This window comes from Gobius niger, assembly GCF_951799975.1.
Source record: "Gobius niger genome assembly, chromosome: 19".
Taxonomy (NCBI): Eukaryota; Metazoa; Chordata; class Actinopteri; order Gobiiformes; family Gobiidae; genus Gobius; species Gobius niger.
Window position 1 is genome coordinate 12,043,382 of NC_136870.1, and position 26,975 is coordinate 12,070,356.

Here is a 26,975-nt window from a genome sequence, read left to right on the forward strand (position 1 = left end):
CTTGGGTGGGCTTGACGTGGGCGTGTCAGGTCACACGGTGTATGGGCATCGGCACGGGGAAACCAGGGCTTACTGGAGCTTCTCAAACCTCGACCAGAGCAGACAGCCCCTAGAGGTTCCAAAAGAGCCTCGACAACTTTATATGTTTAAGGACTTTATGCAAGGTGAAAGAGACGATTTGGTTATTTTCATTTATTGCACAGTTAGTCTGATACCACAATTTTAACATTTATTAGCCTATTTGTATTGATTTTGATTGGTCTTTACAGGAATTATAGATTTCATGAATGGCAAAGAAAGACCGCCAAGCTCCTTGTTCTTCTGTTTGGGGGAGAAGTGGCCGGACCCTGACAACAAGCAATGGAGTAAGAAGCTCATCATGGTGGAGGTGAGTGAAACTGCCTTGTTTTACATTGGACAGAGTTTTGTCAGTTGATAAGAATAGTGTGTGTATTTTTTTTTCTCTTTTTCATCACAGGTGGTGCTGACTTCGCTGGAGCTTCTGAATGAAATAGCGGTGGCCGGGGGGGCCTCCTCTCTGCAGTCAGTGGAACTGCAGATATCGCTGGAGGAGATGATGGAGATGTTCTGATGCAAGTCCAATAATGCTTGATGATTTTCTTGTAAAAAGTCATTTTAGCCTATTTTGTGCTTTTAACTTAAATGAAAAAATCACACTATATAATGTGGACCCAAAAATTGATGATTGAAAAAAATGATTTTGCAATGATTTATTTCACTAAAGTTTACATTTTAAATACGTAATTGCACATGAAAATAAATGAGTGGTGTATAATAATATGTGTATATACAATAGACATAATAGAAATAAATCATGAGGGAAAGGGAATCACAGGGAAAGCGCTATGAAACCATGTGGGTAATTTTATGTGGAATCACTTGTAACACTGTAAGAGTAAGATAAATGTTTTACAAATACATAAATATATGAATAAATAGACATGTTACTTTTCTTCTTCACATTCATTCTCTGAGTCAGAGTGTCCCTCCTCCGTGATGGAGTTCCCTCTGAGTCCCGCCATGGGAACGAGCCGCCCCTCTGAGTTCACACCCATCGGCTGGATAATGTCCTCTCTGAATAAAGAGACAGGAGCATCAGTGATCTCTGGTATGAAGAATTGCATAGCAAATCAAAATCTTTAAAAGTTGCAGGTAGCTTAACACAATTAGGGTGGCTTTACGCTGGTACTGCTCTTTTTTAAATTCAATTTAATTGACAACACTTGCCCCAATATGGGATCATGTATATATTAACTCTTTCAGCCCTAGCCCTGCAGTTGACAGACCTGGAGAGTTTGCTGAAGAGCATGATGAGCCTCTTGGCCTCCTCTTCCTTCTCCTCCTCGGTCATGCCCTCCATGGGGTCCGGCTGCTGGGCCTCCACCCGCCCCGTCACTGGGTTGATGCGGTCCTTCAGCTGCCTGTACTCCTCAGTGTCGGAGTCTGAATCACTGGAGAAGTGGGCGGTGATGCTAGAGCTAGGAGTGCACTGCCCCCCCAGCAGACCCCTGGTGGCCAACAGGCCCGCCGCGTTTCCATAGCCCGTGTATTTCACAAAACGCCGCACTGAGGGAGAGAAGTCATTGTGAAAGTCCACTTGATAAAAGCACAAAGGAACTTAAATACAGATTTGTATGGGCATGGTCTAACAGTACCTCAGTAATTTATGTTATACTGTATTTAGGAAAGATTTTTGTGCCTGTACCGTTTTCTTTGCAGAGGACAAAGATGAGGTCTGCGGCGCAGTGTTTCACGTCCGTGTCCAGGTGTGTCATGAGGCGAACGAGGCGGCTTTTCACAGTCGACCCGTCCTCTGGTCTCTGGGACACGTCTCTGAGCGGCGGCAGGATCTAAGCAATAGAGTCAAAATAAAAATTAGTTAAGAACTGGACACACCCTTTGCTAAATGTATATCATAAAGTGGAACAACAATATAGTCATTACAGGTTGGGTACAGAGTACAGAATAACTGTTTTCCAGCAATAGAACCTGATTTCTGAGGTACTTCCGTGTTTCTCTGTGAGCACGACAGCTCTCAGTCAGCAGGTTGATGATGGGGGTTAGTTTCTCTTTGACCTTTTCACCCTGAGAGTAGAAAAAGAAACATTTTCACAGAGGCTCTGTCTGAGTGGAGACACCTCACACTGTTCCTCACAGTCCAGACTGACCTGCTCCAGCCGCCGCTCCATAAAAAGCAGCAGGTTGTGCACACAGTCCATGTTAACACCGTTGAGCTGCTCTGAACCAGGAGCCAGAGGCGCCTGGAGGAGCACATCCAGACACAGAAGGGGTAGCGCTGACAGCAAATTTATGGTGTGACTGTGGGATCCCATATTAAGTGTACAAGATAGTCAGAAAATGCTACAATTGATTTCCCTTTTACACAAAGCATGAACTCACCCCTGTAGTTCATCAGTGTCCTCTGTCATCACACACTTCCTCATGAGGCAGAGACGAAGTATAGCCACTAGGTGTCTGTATTGAGCTGCATCTTCCTAAGGAGCAGAGCACAGGCCTTTTGATCTGTCCATTCTTTATAGCCTCATAATATCCACACTGACCTCTTTCGGCTCCTGTCGGTGGGTTCTGTAGGTGATGTTGAAAAGAATTTTAAGAATCTCCACAGCACGCTGGGAGGCGTCCAGAGAGATGGGAGGAGTGGCAGGGTCCAGCGCACACTCATATTGATCCTTCCATTGCACCTCCAGGCATCTCTCCAGAGCAGCTGTGAGGATGGACACCCCACCCTCCTGCAACAGGACAGGACAAGTAGTTTTAAAAACACCACAATGTAATAAATTATTTTAATTTGTCATAACAAGATCTGTAAGAATGACAGGATTTGATAAGGAATATTTCATATTGTCTGAATTTACTGTTTGAATTGTTCATGTGGAACTTGAGAAATGAGTAGCGCAACCTGTTGAAGTTGTTTGCTGAGCTCTCGCCTTAAAGCTGTCATCAGGAACATGAGGCGCAGTTCATAGAACTGAACACTGGAGGGAGGTGAAGTGCTGGCGCTGACAGAGACCAACTGTGTCAGTCCACTCAACAGCCTGGAGGGACAGCAAATGCAAAGGGTCAAGGTAAAATTAGTAACAAATCATTTCTTATAAATGTTGATTCAAAAGCCAACAGTAACGTAGTGTGTTGAACAGGCCTACAGGAATCATGTACACGGATTACAACAGTGTTATGTACCCGAGAGTGCTGAACCTCTCCTGGGCCCAGGTGCTGTTGTAGACCACGTTACATAACACCTTCATGGCCTCCTTCCTCTGAGCCTCTACCGAATCGCTGTCTTCCTCTCCCTCTGTCTCTATCTTGCTCTCCCGCCGATCCCTTCTTCCTCGCTCCAGCACTTTCTGATGGACGCTGCCCCTGTTAGCTTCATTGATACTGGGCCGAGGGCTGCTGACCCAGCTCATGCTCTCCACATCTCCACTGTAAGCGCTCTGGCCATCCTCCTCTATGCACTCCTCATTCTGCTCTGCAGTTTCCATGTAGGCTTCATTGTCATCATCATCATCATCAGCATCATCATGGCTCCGCTGAGCTTTGGCTTCAGCCAGGGACACAATGATGTTGTCGTAGAAGTTTAAATCTGGATCAGAAAGCTCCTCTTTGGTTTCTCCTGAAGTCAGACCGGCGAGTTTGGCCAGAGTCAGGAGAGCACTATCGGTCACTAGAGGGGCCAGGACCCTCTTGTCCCGGGACAGGATCCGGAGGCTTCGGAGCGACACTTTCAGCAAGTTGCATTGGGCTTCTGTTCTGATAAACCCGACCAACACCAGGGCCAAATTCTTAAAAGAAAAGCACAAGCAGTTAACGTTTAGTCCCAACAAGTCCTCCAAATCCATACGACACAAGTGGTCGTTTGTCTTATCCCTTAATTACGACCATATAAGACGTTTACTAAAACAGCGCCCCCAAGCTCCCATTGAGGGGATGTACATTTACATTACATTCAACCCGATTCAGAAACGACTTTATTTTACGTAGTGTTTTGCGATGACGATTCCAAAACTCAAACGCAAAGAAATAAATCACAAACTGGCAAAATGAGCCCCACATGCACTAAGTAAAGCCGTCCCAGGTCTTCAGCCCCGCCACACCTGTGGAGGAACTGAACGTCCAGCTGTGCCAAAGGCTCTCCAAGCGCGCTCTGCGCTATTACGCATTACACCTCCCCAACCGCAGCAGCGGCTACCATTCACCATCCTCATCATTTATTATATTATATGTGTGAGCTATCGGTTATCGCCATTTTACTCACAACAACAGCGACACCAAAGCACAACTCACCACTGACGCCTTCCTGTCTTCTCCTCCATATGCGTCACTGCCAACTCCATAAACTCTCCTGTCACTTCCATCTCTGTCCTCAAACGTCCTCGTGTCTCAGACTCCGTGTCTCCCGTACGTCCAGGTGTCCGGTGACCGCGGCGACCCTCGGATCCGCCCCGGGTTCCAGTGCGCATGATGCGGAGAAACGCCTCTCTTCATCCCGGCAAAGTCGGGCCTCGGCTCCGCTGCTGTTCTCCACAAAGTCCCGCATCTCTGTCAGAGTTCCTCTTGAAAACGAGCTCCAAATGTCCTGATCAAACTGATGTGGTTCATTTCTCCGCAGTTTCGTCATTTAAGGATAAAAATATAAAACATCACAGCTGTGTTTGGCTCGCGGGTTTTTCCAACTAGATTTGACGGACACTCGCTCTGTCCAATGAAAACACGTGAATCAGCTCGAGGGCGTTTGGGCAGGTGAGCCTGCGCTCTGATTGGCTGAAGGGTCTGCTACGTCATATCCAGTAATATTTGTTAATAATTATCATCATTATATTATAAACAATCTGAAATAAACTGTTGTAAAGCATTTCCTCTGATGTTTGTGATTTATATGGACAATGTTACACATTTTATTATTTTTCTATTCAAAATAAATGTCTTGGTCATAATAATCATTCTACCCATATGTGTTTCTATGCATGACATAATGGGCTAAACACATGATGCAGATAAAGGTTAAGATCATTTATGTGACATTACAAAATGTGTCTCTGCATGTGGCCCCTCCTTCGACTGAGGCGAGCCGTCAGGAGCAGTGGGCAGGAGCGTGTAGCATTTGGGGACCATCTCCAGATGTGGAGCCAGGCTGATGGTCAGAATCACCTGCAGGAGGATTCACCTAATGCACATGTTTTATGTTTAAAGCAAATGTAATAGAGACACTGCCGATGTGGCACTTTGTGTTCAGTGTGAATGTTTTGTCATGTCTGATTGTGTGTGCGCAGATGAGCGGCTCTGTCGCCAAGAAAAAAGACAAATCCCCCTCTGGGGCTAAAGACGTTTATCTTATCTTATCATATCTTATCTTTAGTTGGGGTGCAGATGAACTCCACACTTAAAGGGAATTTAACCCAGGACCCTCTTGCTGTGAGGCCAGAGCACAAACCACTCAGCCACATGTGCCGCCATCATGTAAATCATACAGGCTACTGTCAAGTGTGTTTTAATAAAACATAGAAATGTAAACATGACTTTATCAAATAGTAATGAGGAGGTTGCATTATTTCTGATCTGTTTTGTGCAGAGGAACATCATCATCATTCCCTATGATGTAAACATCTAATGAACAGCTGCAGGGACAGATGTGCTTCATGGAGTTCTGGACAGTCCAATTGCGTCCAGATCTTTAGGTTCCTTTGTGAGCCAGTGTACAACGCTGAGATGGTCAAATGTACACACTAACTTTTATGTTACATGACTTAACACTGGTGATCCACATGTGGCTGTGGCTCCTCCTCCTGTGGCTCCTCCTGTGGCTCCACTGACATCACATATGATCAACCAACACACACATGCACCACATGGATGTGCGAACCCTCACGGTCCAGATGAAACGTGACATGATGAAAACTATAAGAATTATGTTTTTGTTTCTTAATTTTATCATAACCCCTGAGTAAATGTTTGTCTAATTAAGGTTTAATGTTGATAAAGCAGAGAAAAAACATAAAACAATGTTGAAATTTCTGATATGTGTAAAAAATACCCCAGAAAAAAATAAATCACAATTATTTTGATAAGACACAAGAAAATTAATACAGGTTTAGATTCATTGTGCTTTGATTCATTTTCATTTGTTTTCTTCAGTTTGCCGCTTGCAGATTTACTCAGTAAAAAGAGAACTATACACTCGAGTACAGATACTACTTCAAAATAATATTACTTGAGTAAAAGTAAAAAACTCAATAACAATTAAAAATATAAATAAATGGATCCCAGAAAGAATTTTTATTGCTGCAGTAAATATATAAATGCATAAGTAGTAGATAATAAGAAATGTACAAATAAATAAATCAAATCAAATACATAAACCCCTTTCTTTTTTCTTCCCACCTGTGCACCTTTTGCTATAGGGTTAAATCCTGCTTTAGTCCATATAAATCACAGGCATCAGAGGAATTGCTCTATAACAGTTTATTTCAGATTGTTTATAATATAATGATGATAATTATTAACAAATATTACTGGATATGACGTAGCTGACCCTTCAGCCAATCAGAGCGCAGGCTCACCTGCCCAAACGCCCTCGAGCTGATTCACGTGTTTTCATTGGACAGAGCGAGTGTCCGTCAAATCTAGTTGGAAAAACCCGCGAGCTAAACACAGCTGTGATGTTTTATATTTTTATCCTTAAATGACGAAACTGCGGAGAAATGAACCACATCAGTTTGATCAGGACATTTGGAGCTCGTTTTCAAGAGGAACTCTGACAAAGATGCAGGACTTTGTGGAGAACAGCAGCGGAGCCGAGGCCCGACTTTGCCGGGACGACAGAGGAGTTTCCCCGCATCATGTGCACTGGAACCCGGGGCGGATCCGAGGGTCGCCGCGGTCACCGGACAACCGGACGTACGGGAGACACGGAGTCTGAGACACGAGGACGTTTGAGGACAGAGATGGAAGTGACAGGAGAGTTTATGGAGTTGGCAGTGACGCATATGGAGGAGAAGAAACGAAGGCGTCAATGGTGAGTAGTGCTTTGGTGTCGCTGTTGTTGTGAGTAAAATGGCGATAACCCATAGCCACACATATAATATAATAAATGATGAGAGTGGTGACCTGTAGCCGCTGCTGCGGTTGGGGAAGTGTGATGCGTAATAGCGCAGAGCGCGCTTGGAGAGCCTTTGGCACCGCTGGACGTTCAGTTCCTCCACAGGTGTGGCGGGGCTGAAGACCTGGGACGGCTAGTTGCCCTCACTTATTGCAATTGGGGCTAATTTTGCCAGTTTGTGATTTATTTCTTTGCGTTTGAGTTTTGGAATCGTCATCGCAAAACACTACGTAAAATAAAGTTGTTTCTGAATCGGGTTGAATGTAATGTAAATGTACATCCCCTCAATGGGAGCTTGGGGGCGCTGTTTTAGTAAACGTCTTATATGGTCGTAATTAAGGGATAAGACAAACGACCACTTGTGTCGTTTTCTGTTGGAGGACAGTCTCTTTAGTCTATGTCAGCACTGGTCAGGTGTGTAAAAAGATATATACTTTGTCTTTGTAGTAATAATCTACTGGCTTAATGGACTAGATATTAAGATTGACCAAAGCATGAAAGAACAACTTGGTTTACAACTCGTCATTACTAAATCCCCATCACCAAATATAGGCCTAATTTGCATAGTGTGACAGCAGTTCAAACATACTTGTCTGAGGAAGAGGCCCCGGTCTTCCTCTTCATACTCTTCACTGTCTGAGTCTGAATCTGTGTAGTTTCTCACTTTGTTCTTCTTAAACTGGCAAAGCAGGACACACAAAATGAGACCAAAGCAAAACCCTATTGCGTTACAAATAGGTGACCCAAACCCACTACCTCTTCAAGTCTCCTTTGCTACAGAGAACCCACGTGGCGGAAACATGGAACAGAAAAGTAGAGGCGTTAATGGCAAAGGGCTGAATAGATTATGATTTGGAACTTGTGGCTTGGACTCAATCTGCCTAAGGAGAGAGGATGAGGGACGACTGATGCAGCAGAATTACTAATCACATCGGAGTGGGGAGGGGGTGAGGGGAGTGAAGGGGGTGGTAGTGCATGGCCGAACCAAACTTACCTTCCTGCGATTTCTTTCCTCCTTGTCAAAGAAGAAGCACTGTGTATACTGCCAACACAACACAACGGCCAGGTTACTAAAACTCAAACATGTCTCCATTTAAAATAGCAACATTACCTGTTTGTTAAACTCCTGCAGATGGATCTGAACGCTGCCTGTGTCTCCACGCTTGATGCACTGGATTATCCCCTCAAGATCTATGTCCATGTTGCCTACTATCAGCTCTGGTCAAGTGGAAAATGAGAAGTACGACAAGAAAGAGATTCTGTATTAATCAAAATGAGCTTGCTAATATAATGAAACTTTTATCAGAGCATTGCAATTTAATAGAAAATCCTTTGAAGCTAAAAGCTGACCATGTAGACAGCACTACATGTCAATCAAACAATTAATCTAGTCTATAGATATACACCATCATGAATGCAGCTCTGGATTAGACACTGGTAAGACTTTTGTATTGTCCAAATCCGTATTTACCTTGTGAGCAATGAAGGTAATCTCAGTCGGTGTTATTTCCCCGGAACGCTAGGCACAAAAAGTCCTGTTTCGCTTGTGATTTTGTCAAACTGACCGCTCGTCCTGTCGCATGCCCCTCTGCCTCTATAATGTGCGCGTCTCTAATCCCAGAGACATGCAGGAGCTGTGCAGTGGTTATGTCTATAATCCACTAATGGACTCGGGCTTATACCGGCAGTGACCCTCTGACCTTTTTTACAGGTTTTACACTGTTTCACCCCATCAACATTTTGGATGTTGATGAATATGTTCACAGCCGTGGCGGATCTATGGGATAATTGCTGTGAGACCAACGCCACAAGAAAAAACAACAACAAAAAAACAAAACAATTGCCTCTCCTTTGCTATGTATAGTATATACAGTATATGGAGCAATTTAGATTGTCTTTGTGAATGCATTTGCCATGTTCAGTTCACAGTGCATATTTTATTTTATTTTACAGAAATAAATAAGTAGAGACAGATTTTTTTATGTCATTTTCAGAGTACATTATGTGCACCATTAAAACTGGGCGACACAGAAGTCACGCTCTCGCATCACAGCAAGAAGGGCCTGTGTTCGTTCCCAGGCAGGAGTGACTTTATTGTGTATTTTGCATGTTCTCTTTGTTTCCTCTGGGTACTCGGACTTCCTCTACCAATAAAAACATGCACAATAGGATCCCCTCTGTGGCCAGGACTCCCGCTAAAGGGAGATAAAGTCAAATTCAAGTATCTCTGAGTTACAGGTTGTGTCAGTGCACAGTGCAGCTAAGTCAACAAATGTATATCACTCCTAAGTATTTGTTCCTCCATCTACTTGTTTCCCCTGTAACCTACTTTTCTGCAGTCAGTTGTTTATGATGCTGTGTGTCTTGACTTGTCCTGGGCCGAAAGTGTGTGAGAAGATAGTGCTTTATGTGACGGACAGCTTTTCCTGGCAGGATACTCCACTCTTGTGCCCACGGTGGGTAAGAGGAAGCAGTGTCCGGGAGGCCGAGGTAAACAGCTGCCGGCTCTGGCCTTACAACAACAGGATGCACGCACTACGTCAGCGATAGCGCAGGACAGCGAAGGGAGAGAAGACAGGAGGGACCCGGCTCTCAGGGAAACCAGCTTATTGCTACAAGATGAATTAGAGGCACACTCGGGAATACAGGATATCAACAGGTTCTGAAGAGAAATTGCCTCCTGTAACCCCCCCGGCCGGTGCAGACAACACTTGTCCCTGACGTAAACAATCTGGGCCTGTCCACTTTAATCCGCCTGAAACACATCAGCGGCTGTCATAACACTCAGGGCAGTCTCAACACTGCCTCTGAATGCATGCCGAAAATCAGTTGAATATTTTGATAGTATTGTGTATATACAAGTCCTAAAAGTAAAGTTTTCAGAAGCAAAAGGCATCACTTCTTTTATTTCTTCTTTTAAAATCCCTTTAAAGTTTTTTTTCCAAGTAATTTCCCAAGTGTGCAAAGATATGTGAACGTTACAGGAGCACATTCATACCATAGTCCAGCTCTCATTCATGTCAACGCTCCACTGTTCATTTGCAGTGTTACAATTAGACAATAGACCATCTTTTGTATATATTGTAATTTATATGATCCACTTGTCATATTTTCATACTTAAGTACTGCATAGGTGCTTATTCTGCTTATTTTCCACTAATCATTATATTCATTCATTAATTTCATCCTTATTATTAGTATAATTGCTCTCAATTGGTTTGTAAGATTACAATTATTGAGCTACTGTGACAACACAGATTCCCTTGTGGTTTGTCTAAGTCTCATTTGCACACAAAATTAGTTCATAATAACTGAATCAACACAGATCTCTAATCTAATATCTACAAAGGTTATAAGTAGAATACCACAGACATGCAGCTGCGCTTCTGTCAGTCTAAACCAGGGGAAACTGTAGCTACATACGAAGCTTACCACCACCATGTGTGGAGTGAATGAAGAACATATCCCCAACACCAGAGGTAGGCAAGTTTGTTTTGTGGCGGGACGACTTTCTTCCTTGACAAAAGACCAAGGGCTGACGTTGCTTGCCCCGACCTGTGAAGTGCTTTGGCGTAACGTGTGTCATCTGAAAGCGCTATACGAATAAGCAACACTACACAGTGCATTGGTTTTGGTCAGTCTCATTCATTTCATTTTCATTTATTTATTCATTTGAGCAGAAAAGTATGTCAACATTTTACAGAAAGAAAAAAAAATACAAAACAAGACTTTGTGCTCAAAAGGAGTAGGAAGAAGTTCAAAGAACTTATAGTAAACCTACCCCTTATCTGTCATTCAAGTAATCATCACATAAATTTTCCACTATACTCATGCAGGAAACCGATGCATGAGTCTGTGCTTACATGTTGATATAAATCGTTTATGATTGTACAAAATGTCAAAGAATTTCATCATTTACAGTTACCAAAAAATAAAAATAAAGATATCACATTTCCCAGATATCCCATTACTTAATTTCTCTTATCAAGTAACAGGTGCACAGGAACAAGTGCTCGTATCATTTGCTCTCCTGTAATCGCGGCAGTTGAAGTGGAAGTGGTTAATAAAGCACTATTGTCTCTATTATCATAAAAGTGCTTTCTCATTAGAGGATTAGAGTAGTGAGTCAGGCTGCCTCCGTGACTGCATGAGCCTGGACAGATGTTAGTCACAGGAAAAGTGCACAATGGACTGAGCGGGAGGTGGAGGGGCCCATAATGACTTGACCCCAGCTCCTATGGGACTCCTTGTATTTCTAAAAGTGGATTCACCACGGACTTGATTCCTAGAGAGATGCTTCACTACACTTGTTTTTCAAGTACAAGCCAAAACTAATTCTGTGATTAAATAAATGATTAGTATTCTCGAACAGCAGATTTATAATTTCTTGTTCAATAATGGCTTATGAACTAATTCCATTAGTTTAAAAATAATAGAGAGAATGTTTTTTTTTTCAATAGTTAGTCAGAAGTAAGATACTGTAACATTACAAAGGTCCCAGGTTTGATTCTTGGACCACTTTAGTCCTTTCTGTGTGGATTTGGCAAGTTCCTGTGCCCATCAAGGTTTCCCCTACCACTGAAAGCATGTTCCCTCTGGAGCGACATTGTTGTTTGAATGAATAATAAATAATAATAGTAATAAACAGAAAACACACATATACTTACCAGCTTAATATACCTACAGTTCCATTTTTGAAATTTACAAGAACTTGGGTATAATGTCAACAAACCTGTAAGACTGCACTAGTACAGTGAGAGGAAAAAGTATGTGAACCTTTTGGAATTTCTTACATTTATGCCTAAATTGGTCAATGTGGTCTGATCTTTATTAAAATCACAAGAATGAGTAAACAGTGCACCACTAATTCCACCCAACCAATTACATGTAACACGTAAACAGTCACAGGACAGGGATGAAAAAGTAAGTGAACCCTTAGATTCAATAGCTGGTTGACCCTCATTTGGCAGCAATAACTTCACCCAGATGTTTACTATAGCTGTAGATTAGACGTGCACAATGATCAGGATAAATCTTGGACTATTCCTCTTGACAAAACTGCTGCTGTTCAGCGAGATTCCTCGGATGTTTGGTTGAATATCTTTCTTGAGGTCATGCCACAGCATCTTAATCAGGTTTAGGTCAGGACTTTAACTGGGCCATTCCAGAACGTGTATTTTATTCTTCTGAAGTGGATTTACGTTTGTGCTTCGGATCATTGACTTGTTGCAGCACCATCCTCTGTTGAGCTTCAACTGTTGGGCTGATGGCCTCAAGCTTCGATCTTGATAAACTTTTCAATTAATTTTTCCATTGATGAGAGCAACTGTTCTAGGCCTTGAGGCAGTAAAGCTGTTGGTGTTGGTGTGGTTTCCGTGCAGAAATGTTTTTTTTTAGACAGCAGTGGCTTATCCTCCGTGGCGTTTCCCATGAACCCCATTCTTGGTCAATGTTTTACATATTATAGATGTGTCAGCAGAGATGCTGGTCTGTAAGTCTTTAGCTGACAGTAGGTTGTTGTTGTTGTTGTTGTAATTGTTTTTTTTTATCTCATTAAGTATTCTGCGCGGTGCTCTCGGAGTCATCTTTACAGAGTGAAGCAACAGTGCCAAACTGTCTCCATTTATTGACAGTTTGTCTAACCGTGGATTTGTGAACATCGAGACTTCTAGAGATGGTTCTGTAGCCTTTTCCAGCGTTATACAAATCAACAATTCTTGATTGTGGGTCCACAGAGAGCTCTTTTGAGCGAGACCTGGTGCACATCAGACAATGCTTTTCAACAAGAGTGATTGGAGGTTTCAGGTTGGCTCACACCTGACTCTAAATGTCTACATACATTTATCTAATTAGGTCTTGGAGGCCTAGCCAGGACGTTCACTTGCTTTTTCCACGCTGACTGTCCTGTGAATGTTTATGTTATGGCTCATAAAATATGATTTAGCTTGAGTTTAAGCAGGCACTGTTTACTCATTCCTGTAATTCAAATAAAGATCAGACCACATTTCATGACCAATTTAGGGTTCACATATTTTTTTTACCACTGTATTTCTACAGCTTCCTCACATGACTATACACTGCTGTGTGCTGTGAGCAGTGCGCACCGACCACTGCGGCACCGTGCCGTGAAGTGACGCCGGCAACACAATTAAAACCCAAGTGACGGAAAATGATTAATACATTGTTTATCAGCGGATGTTGTTTATATTTGGTGGGCTTGGGAAGGGCATTGAGAAATAAACAAGGTGAATGGTGAAGTGACTCAAGGGAAAAAGTTACAGAAATAATAGTCGGAGGGAAAATTGGGTGGTTATTTCTGACCCTGTGCACTTCCTGCAGGTGATGGAAATGAAAGAGCGCTTCTAGAACAATTGCTCGGCCGCGAGTGCAGTAAGCAAGCTGAAGGATGCAAGAGGAAGCGGGCGGGGGGGGTCAGGGGAAAGGAGGGTTGCGAGGAGTTGACATGGGCTCAAATGCAAACGTCATGGGAAGGTGCGTAGAAGGCTGTTTCATACATGTAAATACACATTGTTTTGTTTGGCACTTCAGGGTTGTTTATGATACAGCCGCAGTCCTTGTAAATAAAGAATAAACCTGCCAACATAACTCACCGATCGCGTGGGAGATGGACTGCATGTGACCACGCCGACGGCACGCCCACTCGCTCTCCATCACTTTATAAGGGGCCGAGGTGAGAGGAGTCGACACAACAACATCCAAGACTCTTACGGAAAGTTCACTACAGCCTAGATTTGATGGTTTACTCCAACAGACACAGCCGGCCTTTGCCTTTTGAAGTTGGTGAGTCTACTTCGATGTTTTATTGGGATTCCTATTGACTCATTTGTTCTTTTATTATGTGATGTAACACAGTCTACTGTTGAAGTTTGACTTAAATACACCCATGTGATTGGCACTATTGAAATGTGACTTTTTTTGAATTGTGTTTTTATACTTTTATTGCCAATTGTGATCAATCTAAACAGAAGTGTGTGAGACATCTTCCTCAAGCTCACACCGATCCACTTTGGCCTTTTCCTCCACGTTTTCCAAACTAAACTAGCATCTTGTTTCAGGCCTGTGCGGTATGGAGATAGCCATTCTTCTGCTTTTGACTGTGCCATTCACCGCTGCCGTGCCAATCACATCCACTCAAAGGTAAGTTTGTATTGCTTGTAAAAGAGCAGGCTAGTTGTTTACATTACGTTTACATCACTGTGGCTGCATTGCTTCAGGAAAGTTGTAAAACAAGCTTTTTAGGGTTTGGAATGGGTTTAGACCAATACTAGCAATTACAAATGAACACACTCCCTCTTTCATTGTGAGTCAAGGGAAAAAAAATATCTCATATCTCTAACCTTATCTCATATCAAGTCCATGGCCTTACCATGTTTTGTGCTGCAGTGCTGATTCTGCGGCTTCAGACGACTTTGTGCAACTGTCCGGAGCGGAAAGACCAGAAGCGACAGAGCGAGTGCAACATGTTCCAGCTCTGAAGATCATCCCATTTCTAACAGATGACAACCAGCAGATCAAGGACGCACTGAAACACAGGTACAAGATGATTCCAATGTTAGTTGGGTTTTGGGGGTTTCCTGCACCACAATAGACTTATCAGGGTGCCAATTTGCAAGTATAACATCAACCTGTCCAGGGACTGTGGGTGGAAATTCGCATGTTTTGCTATAACCATGCCATCTCTTTTTTTTAAACTAATGTCCTCTGTGCATTGTCAAATACATAAGTTTAAGTCAAGTCAAATAGCCAATTAGCAGATAGCACTGTATTATAACTTCCTTCATGGAAAAAATGTGTGGATACCTTGTCTAACTCTTTCTTCTTGTAATCCACAGTGTGGCATTGAGGCTACGTCCACGAAGGGCCCCTCAGCGCGGATGCCAGCTCGGGACATGCCAGCTCCACAACCTGGCCAACACGCTCTACCACATCAGCAAAACAAACGGGAAAGATGAGTCGAAGAAGGCCAATGATCCTCAAGGCTACGGCAGATAGCGTTCATATTTATAGTGTATACTTTATTGTGTTTCCTTGATGTAAGGCGACCTTGAATGCTTAGGCGCCAAACAAATAAAATGTATTATTATTATAGAAAACTTTTACATTTATTACATGGACTGAGGCTGGATCTCTATTTAAACTATATGTATATTGTCTGTTTGATCGGACTGTCTGGTACTGTAAAATGAATGTAAGCTGCGCCACTACAAAGGGGTTCTGGGCATCTCTATATCTAACCGTATTTATATTACTGCCAATACCTATAATAAAGTAATAAACTTGCAGAACTTTGTATTGTGTTTGACTTGAGATGCAGGCTATTGTGAAGAAGAATATTATACTAGCCTATTTCAGTGCTTCAGCTTGTAGTCTATAATTTATTTTTGTTGTAAAGCATTCGATTATGATGAGAAGCTGCACTAATCCAGGACTAACTGAGATATTTGAGGATCTATAATGACAGCTGAAAGGCTTTGTGAGATACAATACCAGCTTCATATTGACACAGACTTGCTTTTTATTCATTCCCAAGAACTGCTTCTGTTAACTAGCCAGACCTGATGACAAAGAGTGCACCAGCCCACAGAGCTTGTTTGTTTGTGTTGAAAGCCACTCCTATCAGCTGAGTTTGAAGCCTCGATCCCTGGAGAAGTGAGTGAGAAACTATTGTGAAACCACACCCTCACCTGAGGAGAGCCTCTTTTACGCCTACTTGTGTCGGTTTCTTGCCCCGGTTTGAGGCTCTGTGGTCCCCTGCTACAGGCTGTCTGGTCGACTACAGCCGCAGGAGTGGAAATGCTCACAAACAGAACCTGACGGCAACCTTCTTTGTTCCTGTCTGTCCTGAGCCGAAGAGGAGAAACAAACCATGAGAGACGCGGGAGAAGGAGGCAGCAGGCACAAAAGAAAAGCTGAGAAGGATCAGGTAATTTTCAAATACCAGCGTCACGTGGCAGCTGCACGCGCATTACAGTGGAGTCTATCCAGGGCGCATCTGTAGACGAGACTGTACACAAGATTATGGGCAAGTTTAAAGCCGGATGTTCAGACCACAAGTCTTGAGCGTAAAAACTACAGCCTGTCCCACTTCAGGCAGCAATCGTTTTTACTGATTATTTTACAGTGTGTGCAGGAAACAAGGCTAACTTTCATTTGTTCAGTGTCGGGGAGTTTCGCTGCGTAAAAGTGGTGTCAGTTTTCAAAACAGCGGAAGTTGGAAAATGCATTTATCACAATGTGTTTGTGTCTTCCTCATATTGGTAAAACTGAAACGCCTTTTTGTGTGCGCTTTCCCCATTCTGTAAGAAATGACAGGCTGTTGTGAGGCTGTCAGACAAACTATCGGCTCGACGCAGTGGAGGAAAGAAGAAGGAAGAATGTAGACCAGTGACTATGCAAAACACACAGGCTCTCCGCAGATTCATAACAACACCGGGCACGAGCCACATGATGAGGCCAGAGACTCATTGTACTAATAATGCAGACTTAAAAGTCTGTTTTCATTACCAGTAAATATGCCATTAATGCAGTTGGATTGGCTAATCTCAGGCTTTGCTTTGTTCATGTATTGTATTATGGCCTATGCAACAGAGCACTTTCTAACATATGTCAATCCAGTATTTAAATGTACTACAATTAGCCATGCTGCATATTTGTCATAAGCAGCCTATGGTAGGATACAACATTTACATCACAGACTAACGCCAAAGATGTTAAGAGCCTGTAGATGACTGGTCATAGTAAGCAACAGCAGCTGAAGCCAAAACTACAGACTCCTGCCAGAAGTCACAGCCAGGTGTTTAGGTACCGCACATATCTCACCATGATATCAATAGATAGTTTTCAAAGTGTTTCTAGTTCAAACATGCAATGTTTTACATGAAAAAACTCTGTTGTTTTAGAGCTGGATCCCTAAAATCTTCAAAAAGAGAGTTTGCTCCACTTTTGTTGAGGATTCTTTCAGGTAAAGTCTCTTGTCTCTAATATTTGGATTGTATGTAACGTGACGGCCTGTTCTCATGTGTCTTTGTCTCTTGTTATTCTCTCAGTAATGGAAACCTCTGCCAGTGTGGAGGTAAGCGAGATGACCATGCTTCTGTGGCTCTGGGAGACTTTTTCAGCACTGCCATTGTTAACCACTGGGATAGCGCCCAGCACTCCTCAGAGTACCCCACAGACGCCTTTGGGGAGCTGCAGTTCGCTGGAGCCAGCAAGAGGCAGAGCCATGTGAGTGCTCACTATTGAATACACGGTTTGGTAGCAGCCCATCAATGATATTCCAAAGCTATTCCACAAACATTGGACATGATCGTTAATGATACTGACATGCTCCATTATCCTGCTATAGCAAATCTGCAGATTTACCTCACAATGTCCTCACCTGATTTCCATTTAAAACTAACAAACCCAAAGAATGTTTGTATGTGATCCACAAACCAGACTTGAAAAGTTTAATCCCAAAGTAACTTTTTAGTATGATAATTATTGTTTTGTGACTCAAACTGCTTTGTGATGGAGTTGAGCTGTTTCTGCTTTTCTCTGTCTTTTATGGACCAATAGTTCTTGCGGCTGTCCTGGGACACGTCCCCCTCGATGGTGTACACACTGATGACTGTGAACTGGAAACTGCCCGCTCCAAACCTGGTGGTGTCCGTGGTGGGAGGAGAGGGAAGAGCCAAGGTGAAGACATGGGTCCGAGAGGTCATCAGACAGGGACTGGTCAAGGCTTCACAGAGCACTGGTACAACACACAAGGGGAACTAAGTCCAATATAATAGAACTGCAATATAATTCAATACGATATTTGGCTCCAAGCAAACTTATTGTCAATATTTTGGTACTAATCTGGTAGATTTAGTGCGTGTGTATTGTTGTTGTTTTTTTAATTTGTTTTTTTAGGGGGAGGTTGTGAAGAATTGACAAAATCAAACATTTTTCCGTTTTGTGAAATGTCAAGTAACTTAATGAGAACTATAATACATTTAGTCAACCATCTGTTGCATCAGAAGGTTTTTTTGACTTCATTTGTCCTATTCATTTTTTAGTTTTCATTTAGTTTGGTTCCAACTTGTAAATTACCTAACGAGCAAAGACGGGTCGTAAAATGTCGTGCCACTGACCCTATGACTCCCAGGGGTTAGGTCCTAATTTGGTCCAACAATAGCCATTTCCTCTGTTGCCATGACAAGTGCAGGTGACACAGTGCAAGCTTATTGATGCTGAGGTCATTCCAAGTAACTGTTCTGTCAAGGCCACAGATCAACACAGAGATAATCACTCACAAAAATACTACTCATAACTCACACAAAAGGAAAATGACTCTTAGAAAGTAATTCTTTTTTGTCTTTTTTTCCAGGGGCATGGATCATGACTGCAGGGCTACGTGAGGGTATTGGGCGGTGTGTCGGGGAGGCTGTTCGGGATCATGCCACTGCGGCCTCCTCTGTCACCACCAACAAAGTTGTGGCTTTGGGCATCGCCCCATGGGGACTTGTGCACAACCGGGAACAGCTTATCAATCCTCAGGTTAGCTATTTTTACACTTTAAATGTCAAAGTTGTAATGTAATTCAGACTCTAAATCTGATTTGCGGTGGCCACCCAGCTGATGAAGTCTTTGAATGTGTGTTTATTCAGGGCAGCTTTCCTGCTAAGTATCATGTCAAGAACACATCGCAGGACTCCTGCTGCCTGGACAACAACTACCAGGCCTTCCTGCTGGTGGATGATGGGAGTGTGGGGCGGCCCGGAGGGGAAACAGGCTTCAGGGCAAAACTGGAAGACTACATCTCTCATCAGCGCACAGGAATCTGGGGTGGGTGATGACTTGTAATTTGCACCACTAATAATTACTTGTCACAAATCCTAACAAAAGAGACATTATTTGGTAAAGATTCATTTTAAGTTGGATGTTTTGTTCCATATAGTTCTACAATTGACCTATACTATGCTTCTGCTTGCCACAAAACAAAAGGAAACGTACTGTCCAACATTGTTCCAGAATGGTCCTCCTAGTGGTAGTGCACCATAACTATGTGTAAAATGCAAGCGTGTCCTATTATGCCTGTCCCGAGGAATTTGCTGCAGGAAAACGTTGCATGCCCTTACACGAAATAAAGACTTGGCTCACACATGTGAAAGCAAGCAGGTTTTTGTGGTACATTTAATTTGAATTTGAATTACATCTGTGAGTCATAACATTTCTTCATGTCATGTTTTTATATTTTTATTTATTTTTGCAGGCAGCGGGAGCATTGATATTCCCGTCATGTGTATGCTGGTGTCAGGGGAGGCAAACATGATGGAGGTAAAGTGGCGGTGATTTAAATTAAAATGGGAGTTAGTTCTTCACTCCTAGTTAATCTAGTTATTAGTCAAACTAATGCGGCTTGTGCGCTCTTCAGAGAGTGGAGCAGTCCCTGAAAAACTCCATGCCCTGGCTGGTGCTGGCCGGCTCTGGAGGCCTTGCAGACTTTCTGAGTGATATTCTGGAGAACCTGTCCTCGGCCCCTGTGGTCCAGTCGCCCGGAGAGGGAGACAGTGAGCCGGGCCCCAGTGTCGACCTGAAAGAGCGCATGGCAGAGCGAATCAAGAAGTACTTCCCCTCCGAGGCAGACACGGACAAACTTGTCGAGCAGGTACAGGCTTCTTCCCCCCCCAACAATCTGTTATGTCTTGTCCGTGTAGTAAAACAAGAAATCGATTCAAAAGGTTGATTTTCTGGTATAACACATTAGACACGTTTGTAGGTTCAGACATTTCTCATCAATTAGTTAAAGAAGTTAAAATGAATGATAAATGATGATGTCAAAGAATTTATTCGAAACAAGACTTGCACTGAGTGATTGTAAAAATATCTATAGACAACAACAAAGGTGAGGGCTGTACTGAATTTGAAATGGATTGGATTCCATGCTCCTTCCCTTACAGTTTTCAGTTAAATAGTTGTAATCTGCCTCCCCCTCGTGGACAAAGTGCAGTATTACAATGGTGTATAGTTGATTCACAACATTCACACATATTGTTTGTGCACACAGGCATTAAACATTTACAACAACAGAGGATTCATCACGATATACCACGGCGAGCAAGAAGGCCCCAATGACTTTGACACGGTCTTGTTAAAAGCATTGGTTGGAGGTGAGACAATATTTTAATCCATGTGTAAGAAATTAAATCTCTTCAATATATGTAATGTGTGTCTTCAGCCAGTAAACAGCGGGAATCAATCGATGGCAGTCCTTACAATGAAGAGCTGAAGTTGGCAGTCACATGGAACAGGGTGGACATTGCTAAAAGTGAACTCTTCAATGGAGACATTCAGTGGAAGGTACTGTATGTCGCATCTGCGGAACATAGAGTCTCTGTTTGTTCTGGTGAACATTAATAAATCACGTCTTATTTAGTATGATGATTTGGAAGAATCAATGACTGACGCGCTAATCAATGACAAGCCCAACTTCGTCCGACTCTTCACCGAGAATGGCCTCAACATCTTGGAATATCTGACCTATGGACGACTGGAAACATTATACCAGTCTGTAGCTGAGGGCACTCTCGTTTACCAACTGCTGCAGCGCCGTCTACAGGAGCGTCAGGGAACTACACCAAACGGCCCCATACTAAGAAGTCCTCCAGCATCACCTACTAAAATCTCAACTGAGACACCCCTCACTGGGCCAGAACTGGATATTACTCTTTTTGAGGTAAGGCAGTCCTTCTTTATTTAGTGCTTTTACACAAATGTTATCATGGCTGATGCTTTTCAGGTGTCAGGGGTATTAGAGCTGTTGATGGGAGATGTGTGCCAACCATTTTACTTTGACGCTGTGGGATTAGAACAGCTGGCATCGAGACGCCGGGCAATGAAGGTACATTCTTAAAAACGTTTTTTAAATGTTTCCTTTCATCTGAAATACTTTGATTTCTATCCACCTTTGCAGCGTGTGAGTAAGATCCTTCAGGGAGACTGTATGTATCGTGAGAAACGCTGCTTGTATCCCTGGGCCTCTCTGTTTATCTGGGCCGTGCTGCAGAACCGGCATGAGATGGCCACTCTGTTCTGGGAAATGGTAAAAATCTCATCAAATGACCCCCCCCCCCCCCCCCCAAAAAAAAAATCTCCTCTCTGACTGCACTTTTTTCTTTGTTTTCCGTTCGTTTTCTCATCTAGACTGGAGAGTCAGTGCTGAGTGCTCTCGGAGGCTGTAAGATTTTGAGGGATTTGTCAAAACTGGAGGTCGAGACGGAGACTAAACTCTCAATGAAAGAGCTCGCCCAAAAGTTTGAAAACATTGCACATGGTGAGTGGTCTCTCTTCATATAAAAGTCTCATAATAAGTGGATCCGGGTCTGGTTCTAGGTGTGGACACTTCATTAAGTAATAGATTTGGGTGGGTGGGCGAGTTGTCAGTGGATCCCTTCTGTTAGTGTTTTTGTTCTATAGCTAATTAATAGAAAAATATAAGGATATAAAATGCTCTAGTTTCATTTGTATTTATTTGCTTTCCCAGATGTGTTTAGCTCTTGTTACCGGAGTGATGAGAGCCGCTCATTTACCCTGCTCATTAGAAAATCTCCAGTTTGGGGCGGGACGACCTGTCTTCAGATGGGCATGGGGGCTGACGCACGGCTTTTCTTTAGCCACGACGGAGTGCAGGTGAATCTTAGGGCAATACATGGGAGTCCAATTGTCTATCTGTATTTTACAACCTTGTGTCTTTCCCCCGCAAGTCTCTGCTGTCCCAGATTTGGTGGGGTGACATGAAGCGGGACACAGACGTTTGGAAGCTGCTGCTCACCTTCTTCTGCCCCGTGCTGTGCTACACCGACCTCATTTCTTTCAGGTACTACCGCAGACACCACTGGTGATGGCAATGATGGCAAATGACATGCAAGTAATCTCTTTTCAAAATCCTGCAATAGAAATCAAGACGAGGAACAACACCTGCAGGAGGATAATAAAAAGCCACATGAGGATTATCCACTTTCTAGAGACAATGAAAGTCTCTATGGTGCGACTGTATTCTCTTTCTCAGACATAAAGCACATGTAAGTATTGCCTCTGGTCCCAAGACAGCTCAATATCTGAATAGTTATCAGAAAGGGCATGTGTGTATTAAAAGACTGATGTTTTTTGGCACCACGGAGTGTATTGTACCGTCTGCATCTAAATATAGCAAACTTTTATTGATCGCTAACATGGAAGAAACAGTGAATGACGCTCTGCCTTGTTTTGCTTTGCCGTACTCACCATGTGCATATCATTAAGGCTATCACTATTTTCATAATCCTATTGAGCAAAGAAACAGGAATGGATGCTAAAAACAATTAGCTTGGTACCAGTTAACATTGTAAAAATTACTGGGTTACTGTTAACCTGGCTAACGCCATGCTGCTGTGTGCGCTTGAATCATTTCGAACTGCACAACAGCCTGGGGACCATGGCTGAAATTTTCCCATGGATTTGGGAACCAATCACAGAACGAGGAGGAACGGCAAGACGATGATGCGCTATTCGATATATTCGGAAGCTTGTAGTTTATTTAAGGATAAAAAAAAAAAAGTTTATTTATGGATCCTACATGACAGCAGCAGACACGATGGTATTTTTCGATCAAGCTTTAGACCTTGTTCTAAATAGTTTATCTCAAAAGTTTACAGCGAGTACGTCATAAGTCATCTCATACGATGATACGATTGACTATAGCTACGTGCAGACGCATGATAGACTTTTTTTTTTTTTTTCGTATCGCCCAATAAACGACTATGGACGATCGTAAACCACACCTCTCCTATGAGAAAATGAATTGGTGGTCCCCAGACTAAATATCACTTGTGATTTTAGTCTGGTGTTAGCCATGCTAGGGTTACTGTATGAAAGGTGCTTTTCCTTGTTCGGAAATCATTGGGAATAACTTCTAACAAAAGACAATTTAAAGCAACTAGCTCAATTTTTTCAGTTTGAAAATGAAAAAGGAAGTTCAGGGCTTTCACTGAAATGCTACCTCTACAACTACCTCATTCTCTCAAAGATTGTAAACAATAAAAAAACACCGTTATGTTTTGCTAAACCATAACACATATCGATGCACTCCAAGCAGATAATTTTTGTAATGTAATCTCAAAGTAAATGTTTTAATTGAGTAATATATTCATTTTAATAGTGAAGCTGATGCCCAGGATCCAACAACTCCTGGACACACTCTTCTAAAAGGTATGACGCAACACTTTGGAAAATACTATATACAACCTTGTCTTGATTGTTCTTGCCCTGCTTAGGCGCTCCTCATCATTACAGACCGCCCAAGCGTCCGTTCATAGTGTCAAGATGGCGTCAGTTTTGGTTCGCACCCGTCACCTCCTTTTTGGGCAATGTGTTGATGTACTTCCTGTTCCTGCTGCTCTTTGCCTACGTTTTGCTGGTGGACTTCAAGCCCCCGCCGCCCAATGGTCCTGCCATCACAGAGTATGTCCTGTACTTTTGGGTGTTCACCATCGTGTGTGAGGAGTTCAGAGAGGTGAGCGACCAAACGTAACCTGGCTGAAAATAAACATCTGCTTTTCTAATCTCATTTATTAAACTATATATCTTTTTCCATAAGTCTTTCTTGCAGGGCGCTATATCTTTAAGGCAAAGACTGAGAGTGTATATTCAGGATGTGTGGAACAAATGTGACCTCACAGCCATCGCACTGTTCATCGTTGGACTCATCTGCAGGTACAGGACAAAGAATATTAGTTTGATTTCTTTGTGCAAGTTGTGACTGTGGTTTTTAGATGTTTGGCCACAAGAGGGAGCTGTCACACTTTATTTCCTCTGTGTTGTAGGATGTTTCCCCTGACCTATGAATTTGGCCGAGAAGTCCTTTGTATTGACTATATGGTGTTCACGTTACGTCTCATTCACATTTTTGCCATTCATCGACAACTTGGACCAAAAATCATTATTGTTGGAAAGATGGTATATTGTAGCCATTATATATTGGAATCTTTATACACTATAACATTAGAGACAGCCTAGTAACCCCTGTCTCTGCACACACAGATGAAAGATGTCTTCTTCTTCCTCTTCTTCCTCGGCGTATGGCTTATGGCATACGGTGTAGCCAACCAGGCTTTGATTTATGCCTATGACCCTCGCTTAGATCGCATCTTTCGCAGAGTCTTCTACAGGCCTTATTTGCACATCTTTGGACAGATCCCAGTGGAGGAGATGGATGGTAAGTTTTTTTCTTGAATTTCACAGCTTCTTAATACAAGGCATGGCATAATTTAGAACTTTCTGTTTGTCAGTCTTTGCCAAAGTGTGGGACATGCCGTGCACAGAGAATGTCACCCTGATTCAGGGAGGGGCAGAGCCATGTAGGCTCGAGCACAGTAACTGGCTTGTGGTGATTTTATTGGTTGTTTATTTGTTGGTGACCAACATTCTGCTCATCAACCTGCTCATCGCCATGTTCAGGTAAAAGGCAATTTCAATGTAGCATCATTCATCCTGTTCTATTATTATACTGACTGAATTTGTCCATCTAGCTACACTTTTAATGAGGTCCAGGCCAACAGTGACATCTACTGGAAGTTCCAGCGCTACAACCTGATAGTAGAGTACCACTCCAAACCCTCTCTGGCCCCACCTTTCATCATTCTCTCCCACATAAACTTGTTTATCAGGAGAAAAATACGCAAAGTGCCCTCGGTCAAGGTTCATCACTTTGGTAAGATTGTATTGTATATTCAAGTAAATTCACTTGTTACTGCTTCAAATGCAATATGTTTATACCTTTTCAAGATAATAATGCACAAGTTGCTGCACTGCTTTGTTCCTAGTGCTGGAACTAAGAGGAAAAGCAGCAAATCGACTAATGACATGGGAAACTATACAGAAGGAAGACTTTCTCACGACACAGAATAAGATTCAGAAAAGCAGTGACTCAGAGCGTCTCAAAAGGATGTCTGCCAAGTAAATACTCTACAGTTACAGTAGATTGATGTACTGAAATGCTCAATGTGTATTTTCATTTTATTTGTCCTGTTCATTGTTGTTTTGTTGGTTTTTAAATGTGCCTTTTTGTGGATGTGTGTATGCATGTTTTGAGCCTGTCAAAGATGAATTTCTGTCACCCTTGGGGACAAACAACAGAGTTTATCTATCTGTCTATCTTATCTATCTTTTCAATCTTATCTATCCTATCTGTCTTATCTATCTTTTCTGTCTCATCTGTCTTATCTGTCTTATCTATCTTATCTATCTTATCTGTCTTATCTATCTTATCTGTCTTATCTATCTTATCTGTCTTATCTGTCTTAGAGTGGATAATGTGGTTAAACATCTGACTGAAACAAGAGACTTGGACTTGAGGCTCAGGGCGTTGGAGAATGAGGTAGCTTCTTTTTACATCAACACTCATACAAAAAAGTGTATATTTCATGTAAGTCTGTAGATTTGTGTTTCAGCAGTTCAGTCTTAAAGTACTTTTACACTTTCCCGTAGATGGAGTACTGTTCAAATGCACTTAGCTGGATTGTTGACACATTGGTACAAAGTAGTACTTTCAAACCACCTCGGGCTCCTCCTTTGTCAAGAGGTACCTGGCATGTCATATGTTATGAAGCGAGTTTGTCCACATTGCTCCCTTTTAGCTTTAGGTATTGTTTCTTAATTGCCCTGTTTAATCTGCAATTACAGATTCCTTCATGGCTTCCAACTCTACATAACCAAGTTGCAGAGGTCAAGAGGTCTTTGTCAATAGCCGAGACACACACAAGGGCTAGTCAAGGCCCAAGTCTGGTACTGCTTCTTAGCCTAGCCAGCTTATTTTATGATGCAACATATTGGATTGTTATTATGGAAATGCAATGTTATCAAATGTTTATTTTATCTAATGCTAACTCGAGTGGTTGACTGGAAGAAATGTTTACGCTGTTGCTTGATTATTATTATTTTTTTTTACCAGGCCTCATTTAGGCCTATAGATACAGTATTTCTGATGAAATTGTCTTTTTAAATATGAAAATAAATACCATTATTTGTTTTAAGACATTTATACTTTGCACTCTTGTCTGAGCCTGCTGTTCATTTGTATCATTGGTTTGAATTTGTAAAACCAAGCTTTAAATTGACATTTTGTTATAGTGACCCCTTTCCCTGTAATTATAATTGTAGCATTGGTTAGGCTACTAATCTGAGGTATCTGTCTTATTACGAGTACTGAGTGGCCATAGAACATTATGTCACAGCCGTAAAGGAATGACTTGGCAGTGTCTGAAGCGGACAGTGTAAAATGTGGAGTAGCTGAGTGGCTGAATACTACTGAAGGTCACATAGTGGAGCACAGCATTCAAAGAGTCTTTACTGTAAATAGCTCGTGTGCCACCTGTCACATGCACCAATGGCTCACAGGAAGGGCCAGTGTCATCACTTTTGCCTCAGAGTCTCTGCTTCAGAACCACACTTTTATGTCCGTGAGATTAGTTTGATTTTATAAACTCAACGCAGCCATCACCTGTGCATTAGATCAGAATCTTGGCACACCTTCGACTTCAAGCTGATAACGCTATGCCAAAAGAACTCCATGTCCTCAGAGAGTGAAATGTTCCTCTGGAATGTTTGTGTGCACACACATGTACACATGTGCCGTCTTCTCCATTTCCTTCTATTTACATCTTTGGCATGGATCATTCTGACATGTAGCTATGTGACTGATTAGTGCAATATAATGAAATCAGAACGTTCTGCTAGTCAGGTTTTTGAGCAGGGGACTTTTTGTTAACATAGAACAATGCACAGGCTGTCGTTGAAGCCATAAAATGCATTTGCC

The 26,975-nt window shown here is 42.4% G+C and overlaps 4 protein-coding genes across 5 annotated transcripts in view; 3 read left to right on the forward strand and 1 right to left on the reverse strand.

Moving 5' to 3' along the window:
- Nucleotides 1–715, forward strand: part of irf3 (interferon regulatory factor 3) — a 3,767-nt gene extending 3,052 nt beyond the window's left edge. The window contains exons 9-11 of the mRNA XM_079576842.1: nucleotides 1–164; nucleotides 270–388; nucleotides 479–715. The exon at nucleotides 1–164 is cut by the window's left edge and continues 120 nt beyond it. Of these exons, the coding sequence (XP_079432968.1) occupies nucleotides 1–164; nucleotides 270–388; nucleotides 479–592 (397 nt within the window). The 3' untranslated portion in view covers nucleotides 593–715. The remainder of the gene's footprint in view (nucleotides 165–269; nucleotides 389–478) is intronic.
- Nucleotides 716–905: 190 nt separating this feature from the next.
- Nucleotides 906–15,954, reverse strand: LOC306979230 (chaperone Ric-8A). Its single transcript, XM_079578087.1, has 15 exons — nucleotides 15,844–15,954; nucleotides 14,526–14,681; nucleotides 8,250–8,356; nucleotides 8,133–8,180; nucleotides 7,895–7,912; nucleotides 7,728–7,817; nucleotides 3,223–3,824; nucleotides 2,942–3,077; nucleotides 2,583–2,771; nucleotides 2,422–2,516; nucleotides 2,190–2,340; nucleotides 2,011–2,106; nucleotides 1,727–1,871; nucleotides 1,308–1,587; nucleotides 906–1,095 (listed from the first exon to the last, which is right to left on the reverse strand). The coding sequence occupies exons 3-15, from the start codon at nucleotides 8,337–8,339 to the stop codon at nucleotides 966–968; spliced, it is 2,070 nt and encodes a 689-aa protein (XP_079434213.1). The 5' UTR covers nucleotides 8,340–8,356; nucleotides 14,526–14,681; nucleotides 15,844–15,954; the 3' UTR covers nucleotides 906–965.
- Nucleotides 13,855–15,365, forward strand: LOC306979262 (uncharacterized protein). 2 transcript variants are annotated; one of them, XM_079578132.1, is made up of 4 exons: nucleotides 13,855–13,939; nucleotides 14,125–14,296; nucleotides 14,543–14,692; nucleotides 14,992–15,365. In XM_079578132.1, the coding sequence occupies exons 2-4, from the start codon at nucleotides 14,226–14,228 to the stop codon at nucleotides 15,149–15,151; spliced, it is 381 nt and encodes a 126-aa protein (XP_079434258.1). In that variant the 5' UTR covers nucleotides 13,855–13,939; nucleotides 14,125–14,225; the 3' UTR covers nucleotides 15,152–15,365. The 2 variants fall into 2 exon arrangements, with proteins under 2 accessions (XP_079434258.1, XP_079434257.1); XM_079578131.1 differs by having other exon boundaries at nucleotides 13,860–13,939; nucleotides 14,215–14,296.
- Nucleotides 15,885–26,094, forward strand: LOC306979222 (transient receptor potential cation channel subfamily M member 4-like). Its single transcript, XM_079578074.1, has 28 exons — nucleotides 15,885–16,082; nucleotides 17,059–17,120; nucleotides 17,206–17,383; nucleotides 17,717–17,897; nucleotides 18,513–18,682; nucleotides 18,793–18,970; nucleotides 19,398–19,462; nucleotides 19,560–19,793; nucleotides 20,193–20,295; nucleotides 20,364–20,485; nucleotides 20,562–20,861; nucleotides 20,925–21,026; nucleotides 21,099–21,227; nucleotides 21,329–21,458; nucleotides 21,669–21,814; nucleotides 21,889–22,001; nucleotides 22,081–22,206; nucleotides 23,322–23,371; nucleotides 23,437–23,675; nucleotides 23,760–23,875; nucleotides 23,986–24,118; nucleotides 24,203–24,377; nucleotides 24,451–24,619; nucleotides 24,691–24,872; nucleotides 24,985–25,117; nucleotides 25,466–25,538; nucleotides 25,649–25,742; nucleotides 25,844–26,094. The coding sequence occupies exons 1-28, from the start codon at nucleotides 16,026–16,028 to the stop codon at nucleotides 25,870–25,872; spliced, it is 3,789 nt and encodes a 1,262-aa protein (XP_079434200.1). The 5' UTR covers nucleotides 15,885–16,025; the 3' UTR covers nucleotides 25,873–26,094.
- The last annotated feature ends 881 nt before the right edge of the window (nucleotides 26,095–26,975 follow it).